The 13,758-nt window shown below is 48.1% G+C and overlaps 1 protein-coding gene across 4 annotated transcripts; it reads left to right on the top strand.

The window, feature by feature from the left end:
- The first annotated feature begins 380 nt into the window (after positions 1-380).
- Positions 381-13,266, top strand: LOC135249273 (meteorin-like protein). Of its 4 annotated transcripts, none has more exons than XM_064324750.1 (4): positions 381-718; positions 5,258-5,646; positions 11,573-11,632; positions 12,274-13,266. In XM_064324750.1, the coding sequence occupies exons 1-4, from the start codon at positions 531-533 to the stop codon at positions 12,585-12,587; spliced, it is 951 nt and encodes a 316-aa protein (XP_064180820.1). In that variant the 5' UTR covers positions 381-530; the 3' UTR covers positions 12,588-13,266. The 4 variants fall into 4 exon arrangements, with proteins under 4 accessions (XP_064180820.1, XP_064180822.1, XP_064180821.1 ...); XM_064324752.1 differs by lacking the exon at positions 381-718 and adding an exon at positions 1,246-1,654; XM_064324751.1 differs by lacking the exon at positions 381-718 and adding an exon at positions 1,685-3,921.
- The last annotated feature ends 492 nt before the right edge of the window (positions 13,267-13,758 follow it).

The following is a 13,758-nucleotide window of genomic DNA, read 5'->3' as shown; positions in this document are numbered from 1 at the left end:
TGGAGCTGTCTGGGGGAATGTAGCGCGCTCGATATATTGTTGCCGTTTCGATTTTCTCACGGGAAAGGGTAGCCAGTGTGCAACCGTCACCTGCGTGCTAGTTCAGCGAGTGGTCTTCAATTGTTTTGGACTTCAGCAACGACGCAGACTATGCGTTGTAACAAACCCTGTGTAATGTCGCGAAGAATCGTTCCTTCTTGTTCCAAATTTTTACTGCTGGGTCCAGAAATATCGGACCCTGGATACATATTCATAAAAAAAGATAATTTCCCCACATATGGAACATGCTGTACTTTTAACGAAACAACGGAATTAACCAAAATAACAAATTTTCCAAATAATACATTTATCTAGGCTTCACAATTATTGACACCTAAATTATTGCTATCTAAATAGATAATGTGATTAATACTTTGTGCAGCAATCCTCAGGCACGAATAAAAGCACCGCAACCTTTCTCTGTGATGTTTGCTAAGGTTTGTGTGTTCACAGTTGAAGGGATCAGAACATAACCATTTAGTATCGTTGATATGTTTGGCTTTGTGCTTATGTGCTGTCCTCTTCAATTCAGACCACATGTTTTTGATAGCTGTTGCAAGACACCGATTTTCTTTTCACAGAACCATTTCTGTGATCTTTTTGAGGTACAATTGGGATCAATGTCTTGTTGGGAGATCCATCTGTATCCAAGTCTGAACCTGCTATCAGAGGTAACCAGGTATCTGGCTTAAATATCTCAGTACATAGTGGAACTCAATATGCCATTGATCTTAACAAATCAATGATCCACAACCATATTTAAAAACAGATACGGGGTGCCTTTCCGTGTATGCACTTTTTTCTGCCGATAATTAGCTATGGGAATGTCATGAGAACCCACCATTAAAATATATTTTTCAGGTGTCTATTTCCTATGAGATGAGAGTTGATTGAAGTTTTGACAGGGAGACGTTTGTAGGATTCATCATTTGGTCTATGTAACTGATAGGCTATGTAAAATAAAGATAACCCCGAAGTCCTGGTATGACCCTAATAATAATAAAAATGCGTCGCCCCTGAAAGATAAAAACGTACCTTGTGCTTTTAAAAAAAAATTTCTTCTCAAAATGTAAACCAAGACATTATGTTAGGTATTTTGCAATTGTTTTTATAGCTTATTGTGTATTAATACATCTTGGCAGGATGCCGACTGACAGGCACAAGAGTCAGAGAGTAGGCGTGTCGCGGACGGAGCACTGCTGTGTCAGTCACCCAGTCATCTGGCTGAAGAGGCGGTGACGTGGAGTGGAAGTCGATTGCAAAAAAAAAAAAAGCTTCAACAGTCTACAGTTCTCTTTAGGAACGTACCGCTGCTAAAGGGGGACACTGAAATGAGAGCAAACGCCGCAAATCACATCGGCTCACTTTTAGAGAAGACGCGCTCCCGCACGCGACTGCAATGTAGTTGAAGGGGGGGAGGAAAGCTCGTTTGGGGGAGTCTTCGACGAGGTGGATTTTTCTTTACCCGCAGAAGAGGAAAGGGAGTCGGACTGAGCTTTTGGGTGGAAGAGCGGATCATGCTGTCACCGTTTTTAGCTTACTTTGTGGCGGTGCTGCTGCTGTGCCGGGTAGCGTCCTCGCAGTACTCGAGCGACCAGTGCAGTTGGAGGGGAAGGTAAGCAGTTTATTCGAAACGATTTGATTTGATCCTCCTCGCGACATCACTGACATTTCGCAAAAAAACTACTGTTGCTTACACTACCTTGGGAATTGCACTGGCTTTACATTCTTTTGCATTTTATCATTGGCAAATATTTCAGTGATTTAATTGTATGTACTTTTAAATCATACTTTTCAGGTTAAGTTGTATTGGGTTTGCGTGAAGAATTTAGTAGTGTAGACTAGAATGTATTTTCACACCGTGTGCTTTTTAAGAACTGTAGTGCATCTGAGTTGAGGAATGAAAGAGGCACTTGCGTTTAAAATAGTCGTTGAGGTCATATCTATGTTTCTTGAATGTAACTATATGTGCGGTCGATAGACTACCCTGCTCGATCTATCGCCTATAAGCAGACTTGGGGTGGTAAACGAGGCCTCGGGTATCTTTCTGTCAAAGTAAAATGCTTTGAAACTGATAAAACAGTATAGGTAGTTATCTGGGCTCAGTGTCCGGTATTTTGCTGCGATAGGCGGTGTTATGTGGCATGCCAGCATATAGAGGGGGGATTACTGCACGCGCCGCACTAACACCTGTAGCGGTGTCTATATTTAAGACAGTAAAACACACCCTCAGTCATCAAAATGCAGTCACCCTCTTGACCTTGAGATTCCTTCACTTTATCGCCTTGTATAATTGTTTTCTTTGTTTGTAAAACGCTTCAGTTTTCGAGGGCTTTGTTGGTTTCTCTTGCAGTTCGTTAATTCGGGTTAGGAATAGTTTTTGCCTATGACAGTGCCTGAAACTATTTATATTGGCTCGTAACATAGTCACTGTCAAAATACAAAATGTTTAAAAAATACTTAATTTTGTGGAAAAAATGAGACTCGGTGTTCGTCCAAGTATGACACATTTCCGTCTTTGGGGGATTTTAGCCTTCGGCACTTAGCCTAACGTTTGTGTGAAGTCCTTGACGGGCGATTTAAGATACACAGAAGATCACATTGTATTTTTCCACGTTAAAAACACGGCCAGGGGTGGCGTAAGCAACGAACGCAATTTCAGTATTAGCCCACTGATAGAACTTTGATCTAAATTACCTTCTTGCTGACACTGTGGATTACGCGAGGGTCGTTTCGGTGCGAGTTTACAGAGTTTAAATTTTATTTGATGTGGGCCCTGATCTAGAACGAAACACTGAACATGGCAATGTAGACTTAAATAAATTTTATTATACACATTTCTACGATACAATTATTATATCTAAACGTGTTCTATAAGCTGTCGTTGCTCCAAATAGAAAGTGCTAATAAATCTAATGGGATATACCTAATCCAAGTGCAGAATTCAGATATATTTAAATAAACTTTTCCTAACATCCGCGGGCAGTTTGGTGTTGGCAAATAGTTTACACTGACGATAGGCACATTATACTGCTATTCATAAATATAGATTGATATCATAAACAGCTTCTCCACTGAAAATAAATCATTTTCTGGAAGGAAATAGGCCGTTCGCTGTTTGTTTCGTTTGCGGCTTTTTTGCAGCCACTATGGTATATAATTCTGTTTAAGCAAAGCGGCGAGGATATTGGATTTGGATCATGCCATCTCCCAACAAACACTCCCAGAAAGTAATAATGAGTCCTGCATGAGTTAACCGACATTCGATTCAGAATTGTTTGGCCCGGCTTCAACATTATCGAGACTAGAAGTAAAAGCTTGATCCAACTCTTTGAATATAAACCAATAATTTGTTCTGCGAAACTCTCCTAATTGGCGATAGAGGCAATTTCGAGGCTTAATCAAGAACAAGTAAAGTTACTCCGGGTTGTGGGGTTATTTGCGCGTGGTACCTAAACCCTTATCTTCGCGCTGCCTACGATTCACTGGCTTGATCTCATCATCTTAACATCTCTCCGATCTTAACATATAGGCTAACATCAGTTGAACACCCTAACATTTCCCTTAGTGAGACGGGAGAATAGGCTACACTAATTAAAATAAGTCTACCACAACGAACCTCTTCTTGTTGAAGAAGTATTAAAAAGGCAGATGTTTTGCTTGAATAGAAAAACAGTATGCTTGTTCCAGTAATTTGTGTAAAACGTTGACGATGGTAAAAATTCTAAGAAATTTTAAAAAGAAAAGGGAAAAAAATGAATCGCTTCCAAAGAGAATGGACTTGGAATTAATGCGCATCATATACGGCGATCTGGATAAGAGCGTCTGCAAAATGGCCACATATGAAGTAATCAAGGTTGCAGCTGGATCCTCGAATTTCATGTAAGCGCTCTAGAGGTTGGACATTGATTGTTGCCGCGTGCATGTGCGTATAGCTCCCCTGCATTCGCTCGTATTTATCGGCAGCCTATCCTTTAACTATTGCGAGGTCACGCGCCTTGTTCAGTAAGTGCTTTAACATCTGCTTTAAAAAAAAGGCAACGTCCCAAGGAGGCAACATTCCTATTGCAACACATCGCGCGAGCGTTGAGAAACGACAGTTTCGGAAAACATAATAACAGTGTGTCCGCGGAGATTAGTATCTGAACCGTGTGCACATGTGACCGGTCATGCTGCCAGGCGCGCGGAGGGAGGGGGGGGGGGGTACCTTGTGTAAGATATTAACCACACACACTTTTTTCTCTGTAATAACTACCTCGCGCCGAGCATAGGCTGCTGCTTGGCTGTGGTCCAACAGGAGCAAGTAGAGCCGCAATTACCTATTTTTTTAAAGCAAGAAACAGAATCCTTTGATGCGGCGTTAAGAAATAGCGCCGTAATAAAAGCAAGCAACTTCGCAGCCCACGTTCACACGTCCTTGTTGCAGTTTTACGACATCATCTAACAAGTTTTAATCAGTTCCCGGCTGATTACCCACGAAGCGACTCGATCTATAAAACGCAAGTCACCCCAGATAAGCAGGCTCATATCCTCCCGCAGTATCTGTAACATCAGTTCTGCCCTATCTAAATAGAGAATGCCATAGACATAAAATGGGTTGCACCTCGGAACAGTCACCAGTGATAGGCAAACCTGCGAGCGACGGGGTTTCTGTTCAGTTTCGTTTGGGGGGACGTCTTCTGTTTGGCAGGTACGCGCATGTTCTCGTGTCATCCACTAGGAGGCCTCTAGTAGCATTTATTCATTTTTACTTGTAACGTAGAAACTATAACTGCTTACGGTTTAGAGAATGCTATTACTCTTATAGCCCTTGACCAAGTAAAAGAAATGATTTCCTGCTTGTGACCCAAAAGGAACGACTGGGACTGATACATGAACTGGCACAGCCAATTCTGGTTATGGGATTCCAGTAATCTGCAGGATGCTGAGCCATTTTTAAAGTGGTTTACTTATTTCTGCTCTTATGCCTTTATGTGGGCTTTAAAGATGGCTGCCTGATGGTTTTGGGGATGGGTTTGAAGGGGGCCTGTTGTTTAGGTAGTGTGATAAGGGGAGCTGTGGGGGGGGGTTGAGAGAGATGCTGTTGGGATAGGGGAGGGGCTGGGGGTGGTGAGTGGGTGATGTTGTGTGAAAAATAGAAATAGGGAAAATGATTTCACATAAGAAAGAGAAGGGAAGCGGCCCCCGGTGACTCCTTTGTGTGGGCCTTTCCCCTCAGCGGGCTGACGCACGAGGCTCACGCGCGGGACGTGGAGCAGGTGTACCTGCGCTGCTCCCAGGGCTCGCTGGAGTGGCTGTACCCCACGGGCGCCATCATCGTCAACCTGCGGCCCAACACGGCCGCCCAGGCCGCCGGGCCGCTCAGCGTCTGCGTCAAGCCCGCGGCGGACTCGCGCGGCGCCAACGTCTACCTGGAGAAGGGCGGCCGGCTCCGGCTGCTGCTGCGCGAGCAGGACCAGGCGCCGGGCCGCCTGCACTGCTTCGGCCTCCAGGAGGGGGCGCTGTTCATCGAGGCCGTCGCCCGCCGCGACATCAGCCGCAAGATCACCGCCTTCCAGTACGAGCTGTTCAGCGGCAGGCAGAGGCCCGAGCTGCACTCCCTGACGGGTAAGAGGGGTTTTCCTTTTGTTTCTTTAACTAAAAAAAAAAAACAGGGGCACCTCCCCCAACTGACAGGCGCGCGGGAGCCCGCGAGCGGCCCGACGTCGGCACGGTTGTCGGCCTGCCGGCGGTTTGCCACGTCGTGATGCGCAGCTGCTAAGGGAGGGTGAAATGGTTAGCGGTTGAGCGGCCCTGCCGTTAGCCGGTCGCCATGGCGCCGGAGTGTTAAGCGCCGGTCTGATAGGAGCCGGCTGGCCGGGGAGCGACTGTGCCTGAACGCAGCTCTGTCCTCCTGCCCAACACAACAAGTCCTGCACAGTGCCCCGTGTTCGCATGCGCCGCTCATCACCGCGGAAACGCTGGAGGCCGGTTGCTCGGCGACCCCGGGCTCTAGTTGTGTCTGTAAGGATCAGGAGTCGTGGGGGGGAGGGCGATATCTGGATAGTGGCTAAAAGAAAGCGCATTGGGGTAAACGTGCAGATTAGGGGGGTGTTTCACGAAGCAGGATGAAGCACCGAGTAAAACCCGGAGCGGCTCTTTTTACTTCAGTCCGTGTTCCAGATTTAGGGAGGTTCCGGGTTTTACTCGGCGCTGTTATCCAGCTAACTCAGTAATCCTGCTTCGTGAAGCAGGGTCCAGGTCCGGCGCTGTGTCCTCTCCCCCACGCTACCCTCAGAGTGCTTTTGGGTTTCGGGTTTCCTCTTCATCAGAGGGCTGAGAGGGACGCGGTGTTTGCTTTGACTTGCTGGGAGCTTCGGGGGGTGGGGTGGGAGGGGGACGTTTGGTTTTGGGGGGGTGTTTAGGTTGATTTATCCCACCCTTTTGAAGTGCGGCCGCGGTCCTCACCCTGTTCGTTGTTTGACCTCGCTCTGTTGAGTGCGGCATTATGAGACTTTAAACGGTGGGGTGGGGGCTGGTGAATCAGCTCATTCATGAGGCCAGGATACTGCAGAATTGGCTGGGTAAACAAACATGATGAAGGGTGGTGGGGGGTGGGGGGGTTGGGATGGGATTAGCAACAGGTACAAATTGTCCCCCCCTTTTGACATGAAAGAGCCCTTTGTCTGCCTGCCCTGCGTCCCTTCTGCACCCCCCCCCCCACCCCCCCCCCCACCTCCAGTGCCAAATCCATAGGAACCAAGGGTGTCCAAGAGCAATAGCTGGGTGGAGTGGGGTCACATGGGATTCACACCAGGGGGGCAGTAAGCCAATCACAGCTGCTCCTACCCACTACCACTGCTGTGAAAACGCATAGAAAGTATGGCGAGATATAGTGTGGCTCTGTGAATGTGGACATTATACGTGTTCAGGCTGTGACTGAATCCTGTTGGTGATATCGTCTGTTTGGTTTGAGTTTGCTTTCCGGAATATTCCCGAATATTCCGCATCTGAAAGTCAACAATTGTTCACGGATTTGTGACAAATAAACCCGTTGTCATTGTTTAACGTGTCAAACTTTTGAAAGGATTTGGCAGGCAGGGACGGATGTGTCATTGGTCACTTTTTTCTTTGCTGTGGAACGGCTTGTGATAGCAAGCTTGTGATGGCAGGCTTCAGTACGACACTGAACGGCCATCGATTGGTCGGTGAACAAGCCCATTGTTGGTTTTTTGGGCTGAATTAAGCCACCGGAGAAGTCATGAAAGTGCACAGAAGAAGCATTGGGCTCAACTCCTGCTCGTCCACTGAATGCATGCACCTCCGGTTATAACCCAATGGATTGTCTTCACTCAGGAAGGTAGCTGGACTCGGTTACTGTAGTATTAGAAGTGATAAAGTGAAATCAAAGTGGGTATGTATGAATCAACATGCATACTCTGATAATCCAGCGGTCAGTAAGATCCAGGTGCCTGACTAACAGGGGGGCTTCGCGGTGTGAGTGTGACATGGGGAAGCTTGCATCACGTCAGTTTCCTTCCCTGGGCTGAAGAGGTGGACGGGCTCTCTTCCAGAGAGGGCACAAAGAGCGATGTCGGATCTTCTGCTGGAATCAGCGTCTGATCCGATTGCCCTACGTGGGAAACTGGGTCTTCTTGTTCCAGTGCTGTTCTGGTTACAGTATACCCATCATCCCCACCGAATGTGCTGTAACTGTCTGTTGAACCTTGTCTTTCTTTCTCTCTCTCTCTGTCTTTCTCTCTCTTTCTCCTCATCTCTCATTCTGTCTAGGTCTCTCGCTTTCTATCTTTCTCAATTTATGTCTCTCTCTCATTCTGTTTCTATTTCTCTTTCTGTTTCACTTTCTATCTCTCTCTTACTCTCACTGTCTCTCTTTCTCTATTTGTCTTTTCTCTATCTTTCTCTCATTCTCTTTTTCTATCTCTCTCTCTCTCTCTCTCTGTCATCCCTCTCTGTGTTTCTCTCCATGTTTTTTCCATAGCTGTTCTGGTTCTGGCAGTTTTTCTGTGGACTGGGAGAGGGTGCATTCCTGCGGTTCTGATCCGATGTATTAATCTGGATGCAGCCCTGTGCTCCTGACTCAAGCAGGCCCATTTTAGCGTTGACAGACAGACGGTGGTTTCCTGTGGTCCTAATTCGAGCGGGTCTGAGGCATGGCTGTTTCATGGTGCATAAACAGACCATTACATGCCTGTGGTCCTGGTCCGATGTTTAATGTGGAAGGTGAGACAAAATGGTTCTGCGGTTCCGATCCAAATGAGCCTGCTTTAATGTGGACAGAGATACAGTGCTTTTCTGTGGCTCTGATCCAGTGCTTTAATGTGGATGGTGAGACATTACAGTCCTGCTGGTCTGGCCCCACAGGCCTGTTTTAATGGGGATAGAGAGACAGGGAATTCCTGCGGCCGTGCACCGAGCGGGCCTGTTTATGCCCGGACGGAAAGACAGTGCATTTCCGCGGTTCTGAGCCGAGCGGGCCTGTTTATGCCCAGACGGAAAGACAGTGCATTTCCGCGGTTCTGAGTCGAGCGTGGCTGTTTAGATGTGGCGGGGAGGGCTGCGTTTGATGTATGATGGCGGGCCGGTGGATCTGGCGGTATTTACCCCTCCGTCAGGCAGAGCTGCCCCCAGCTTTCAGCAGCGTCCAGGGTATCAGCTCTCTGGAGATGGGCCCAGGAGTTTCCCCGCTGCAGGCAGGCCCGTGGTTGCCTGACCTCCGACCCATCAACTCTGACCCCACAGCGGAGGCGGGGCACGGCTGCACCAGCTGACCTCTGGTACCCGCTCCTGCTCCTCCCCCACCTGACAGGGAGTTAAAAATAATGTGCCCTCCCCCCCAACTTCAGGGGAGCCAGGCTCCAGGCTGTCCAGATAAAGGGCTATTTTTTGACTGGCGCTTTCTGCGGTGTTGCATGCTAGTTAGCACACTGGAGTCTCTTCTCCTACCCGCAGCAAAGTGAGCGTTCCAGGTGAACATAACTGGGGCAACAGCAGGTTGCGTGTTCAGATCCCAGGCCAGGCAATCCCATGGTGGACCAGGCTGACTTCCATTGCCTCAGTAAACATCCAGTTATAAAAATCGATGCACCTCAAAAAAAAAAAAAAAAACTTAATCCCCTGATTAAAATATCGCTAAACTTTTTTCCTTTTAACATATCTGGTAACCCTCCCCCTGTCTTAGCCACACGTGGGTAACTGCGGTGGCGTTTCCTTAATTCTGTCCTCTAACTGCCACTCTTTCCACCACCCCCCTGCCTCCTCCCTCCCTCTCCTCCATGACCTCCTAAGCAAGGTTAATTGGCAGAGGAATGGTGTTGGGTGTTTCTGATGCATCAGTGAGTGACAGGGCCTCAGGTAAGGACAGAGTCCCTCAGCTGATTGGCCGGCGCCACAGGCAGGGGCCACAGTTCAGCGGAATGTGGCAGGTCCAGGAAATTCCGCCACGCGCTGCCTTTCCCCGGACCCCCACCTCAGGGGTAGAGAGCGGCAGCTCCGAACCTCAGCCAGAGAGTGATTTACTGCTGCGACTGCCCCCGCCCCCCTCCAAAAAAACCCATTAAGAACCTGGGCTGAGTGTGGACCGGCAAGGCTGTAGCTGCTCTCTGTGCCATACCATGTGTTAACATTTACATTCAGGCATTTGGCAGACGCCCTTATCCTCAGTAACCGTAAATACACCCTGGTTTAGGCAGTCCGCAGTGACACAGCTGATAGTAGCAGCATGTTCATAACTCTAAAACATAGTTGAGTGCCATCGTTGGTGTGAGTGGGAGGTTGAGTGTGTTATTGATATAGTGCTTTAACTTGTTAAAGTGTAAGGTCACAGATACAGTATGTGATTAGTATGTACTTACTGTAACTGAACATTCTAGACAAGTTTGATGTCACAATCACTACTGGTCCCTGAAAAGCAGTAGAGTTCCAGAACACTGACTTAGAACTTTGAAAAGCCATTCCAAAAAGCCTCCTCTTCAAAGGGTTAAGTAGCAAATGGGTTTGAGGAAATGGTGTTCAGTTCTGCGCACTCAATTCAATTCAGCTTCATTGGCATGACAGAACAGCATTTGTATTGCCAGAACGTAAGACAATATGTAATACATAATAATATGTAATTTTGTTTATAAGGCAACTGAAGGGCCTATTTACCTATGTAGGTGCACATCTATAGTACATGTGCATGCACTGTCTCTCTTCTTCTCTCTATCCCTGTCTTCTCTTGCTCTACCTCTTGTTCTCTATTTTCAGAGACCCTACACACCTCTCTCTCTCGCTCTCTCTTTCTCTCTCTCACTGCCTATCTGAGTCTCTCTGTACAGTTCTGTGATCTTTGGACTTTAATTTATGCCTGGTGAGTTTGACAGAAATTCTCTTGGCAGTTTAGCAAAAGTTTGTTTGAAAGTGACCCAGTTATGCAGCGGGTACAGGGGGCGGGCTCAAGGGGACAGGGCTCCGGCGGGGGGGCGGGGGGGGGGGGGTAGCCTGAGTCACTTCACTGCACGCCTGAGCCCCACCCCCCTTCCTCCCTAATTGAGAGGCCAGGTCGTAGGCTGACGCTTCGCTGGTTTTAAAGGAAGCCCCTGGCCTTAGGGCTGCCCTGATGGGGTGCTGGGTCGCTGATTTTAAGGAGAACCTCGCTTCTGATGGGCGGTACTCTGAAAGGAAGCAGGGGGGGATGTGAGTGGATTTTAAAGACCACTGCCCCCCCCCCCGCTCCTCGTTTGTGTGAAACTGCAGACTGTGACGGCTGACTCCTGTTCCACCCTGTAAATAAATAAGAGACCCAGGGCAGGAGAACAAATTCATTTCAGCATAAGAACAAGAAGCACTGCGTCCTCTGCACACCTGCATTTACTGAGTGTGTGTGTGTGTACGTGCCTGTGTGTGTGTGTGTGTGTGTGTCTGTGTGTGTGTGTGTGTGCGTGCGTGTGTGTGTGTGTGTGCACGTGTGTGTGTGTGTCTGTGTGTGTGTGTGTGCGCGCGTGTGTGTGTGTGTGTCTGTGTGTGTGGCACAGTGGGTAAGGAACTGCGCTTGTAACCGAAAGGTCGCAGGTTCGAATCCCGGATAAGGACACTGCCGTTGTACCCTTGAGCAAGGTACTTAACCTGCATTGCAGGATTCAGTATATATCCAGCTGTATAAATGGATACAATGTAAAGTGCTATGTAAAAAGTTGTGTAAGTCGCTCTGGATAAGAGCGTCTGCTAAATGCCTGTAATGTAATGTAATGTAATGTGTGTGTGTGCACGTGTGTGTGTGTGCGTGTGCGTGTGTCTGTGTGTGTGTCAGTTTGAGGGTGAGTGTGTGTGCGTGCATGTGTGCACGTATATGTGTGTGTGTGTGTCAGTATGAGGGTGAGTGTGAGGAGTGCACCTGTGCATGTGCATATGTGAGCATATGTATGCGTGTGTACATGCTGGGGGAAGATTTGTGATCTTTGTAACAGTTACACGGAGGAACATTATGCATGAAACACATCTTTAATCTCTGTCTCTCTCTCTCTCTCTCCCTCCCTCCCTCCCTCCCTCTCCACAGCTCCCTGTCAGCCTTGCAATGATGCAGAGGTACTTCTCGCTGTGTGCACCAGTGATTTTGGTAAGGACCTCACCCCCAACCCCAACTGTTTCCTGTCCCATAATCAAACCTGCACTCACAGTCCCAAGTCCCAAGTTCAATAACCATTAGACAACACTACAGCCCATGCAGTGTTTTTCTTGTTCAAAGGCGATGAAGTTCTTGATAATCTCAGTCTTATGAAATAAGGTCTTACTCTTACTGAACCAGAAGCTCAGCGTGAGGCCAAGCTTGTCTTGTGTCTTGATTGATTGATTAATTGTGTGATTGGTTGACTGAAGTATTTGTTTTGCTTCACGGTTGACGGGAACAATGCAACATAATGAGCACGAAGCAGCCCTGTAGCACTTAGCATGCTATGTAATAAAACAACATGTACATAATCATAGTGATTGAGGGTTGTCGGTTCAGTGAATCTGCACCTGCTCTCCTGATTGACTGTATCCGCAGTGCTCTGCTAATACAGCCAATAAAGAATCACAAAACAAGGTAGTTGGAGAAGATGTCTGATGTGGATTAGTTTTTACACTAGTTGATGCAACTTGGGGGGGCGGGGGGCGGGGTTAAATCTGTCTTAAATTAGGCTTTTCAATCAGAGCATTGGAATTCTGGGAGCTGTGACTAACTCTCTCTCTCTCTCTCTCTCTCTCCCTCCCTCCCAGCTGGGCATGGCAGTATCCAGGGGGTGGAGGAGGAGGCGGGGCAGTCGGCGGTTGCCGTGAGGTTGAGCCAGCTGTACAGGCAGAAGAGCAAGGTGTTCAGCTCGGCGGGGGGGCGGGCCAGGCGATGGGTGGGGCGAGTGAAGACGCCCCTCCAGTGCGGCGTGAGGCCTGGGGAGGGCGAGTTCCTCTTTACCGGGACGGTACATTTTGGGGAGGCATGGCTGGGGTGCGCCCCGCGGTACAAGGACTTCCTGAAGCTGTACCAGGAGGCCGTGGCGCAGGGAACCAACCCCTGTCACATAGACACAGAATGAACCGCTAACCGGGCGGCTAACGCTGGAAACGCCAGGTCCCCGCCGTCCGCCTGCCCAGATCGGGCAGGGGACGGGGAAGGGGCCAGAGCTGTCGGGATGTGCTCCCTTGTCCCATGGACAAAACCCTCCCTCCAAAAACCTTGCTGTCTTAACGCTCTGTTTGACAGAGGCCGAAGCTCTTAAATGTTGCCTAGCAACGCAATCAGCTGGACTGTTTTTTTTTGTGTTTGAGTTTCTCTCTCTCTCTCTGAAGCCAACATCCATTCCAATCTGGAATGTCTTAAGGCTACCCTTTTTTTTGGAAGAGGAACGCTGTCTTTGCCACCGATAACTACGTTGACATTGACAACCGTAGCGGTAGCACTCACCCAACTCCCCCCCCCCCCCCACTGTAGCAGCCGCTGGTGTGCGTGTGGAAGAACATTGTAAATGAGAAGTTGCCACTGCTTTGTAAAAAGCTTGATGTACAGTGTGAAGTTGTTTCTTATGACAGAAATGGACAGTATGCAGCTAATACTGCTGTTTTGTTTTCATGTTTTATTTTGTTGTTATTGGTGTTGTTTTTTTTTTGTTTGTTTTTTTTTTTAAGTGCAATTGCAGTCTGTGATTTTTCTTCAGGAGAAGAATTGTGAAGAGATAAAAGTTGTGTTTTCCAGAGAATAAAGACATCTTCCTGGAATATTTCCTGTTCTGTGTGTGTGTGTGTGTGTGTGTTTGGTTTGAGGAATATGAATGTGTATTAAACTGCCATTCATAAGCAGTCATTCCAGAACCTTGAAAGTGAGGGACTGAGAGGGCGTGTGTGCTGGTGCACATGTGTGTGTTTGTGTGTGTGTGTGTGCTGTTGCAAGCATGCCTGTGTGCATGTGAGTATGTGAGTGGGTCCATTTGTTTCTGTCCAAAAGATCTCCCCCCCCCCCCCTTCAGGGAAGGAGTGAAGATAAGGAACTGTGGGGACAAGGTGTAAGTGCAATGATGACCCCCCACCCCCCCCCCCCACCCCATGGTTTACAGTCACAGGCCTATGACGATTCATTGATCAAAATCACGAACATTCTCTGCTACATGAATAGACAGGTCTGATGGGCTTGATGTACTTAAAATGGCCACCCAGGTCATGCACACATGACTGACTAATGTTGGCGGGTTGTGCCTGCGATGGTGCAAACAA

Source organism: Anguilla rostrata, chromosome 2, assembly GCF_018555375.3.
Source record: "Anguilla rostrata isolate EN2019 chromosome 2, ASM1855537v3, whole genome shotgun sequence".
Lineage (NCBI taxonomy): Eukaryota > Metazoa > Chordata > Actinopteri > Anguilliformes > Anguillidae > Anguilla > Anguilla rostrata.
The sequence above is the reverse complement of the archived record's forward strand: the minus strand, read 5'-3'. Positions and strand labels throughout refer to the sequence as shown.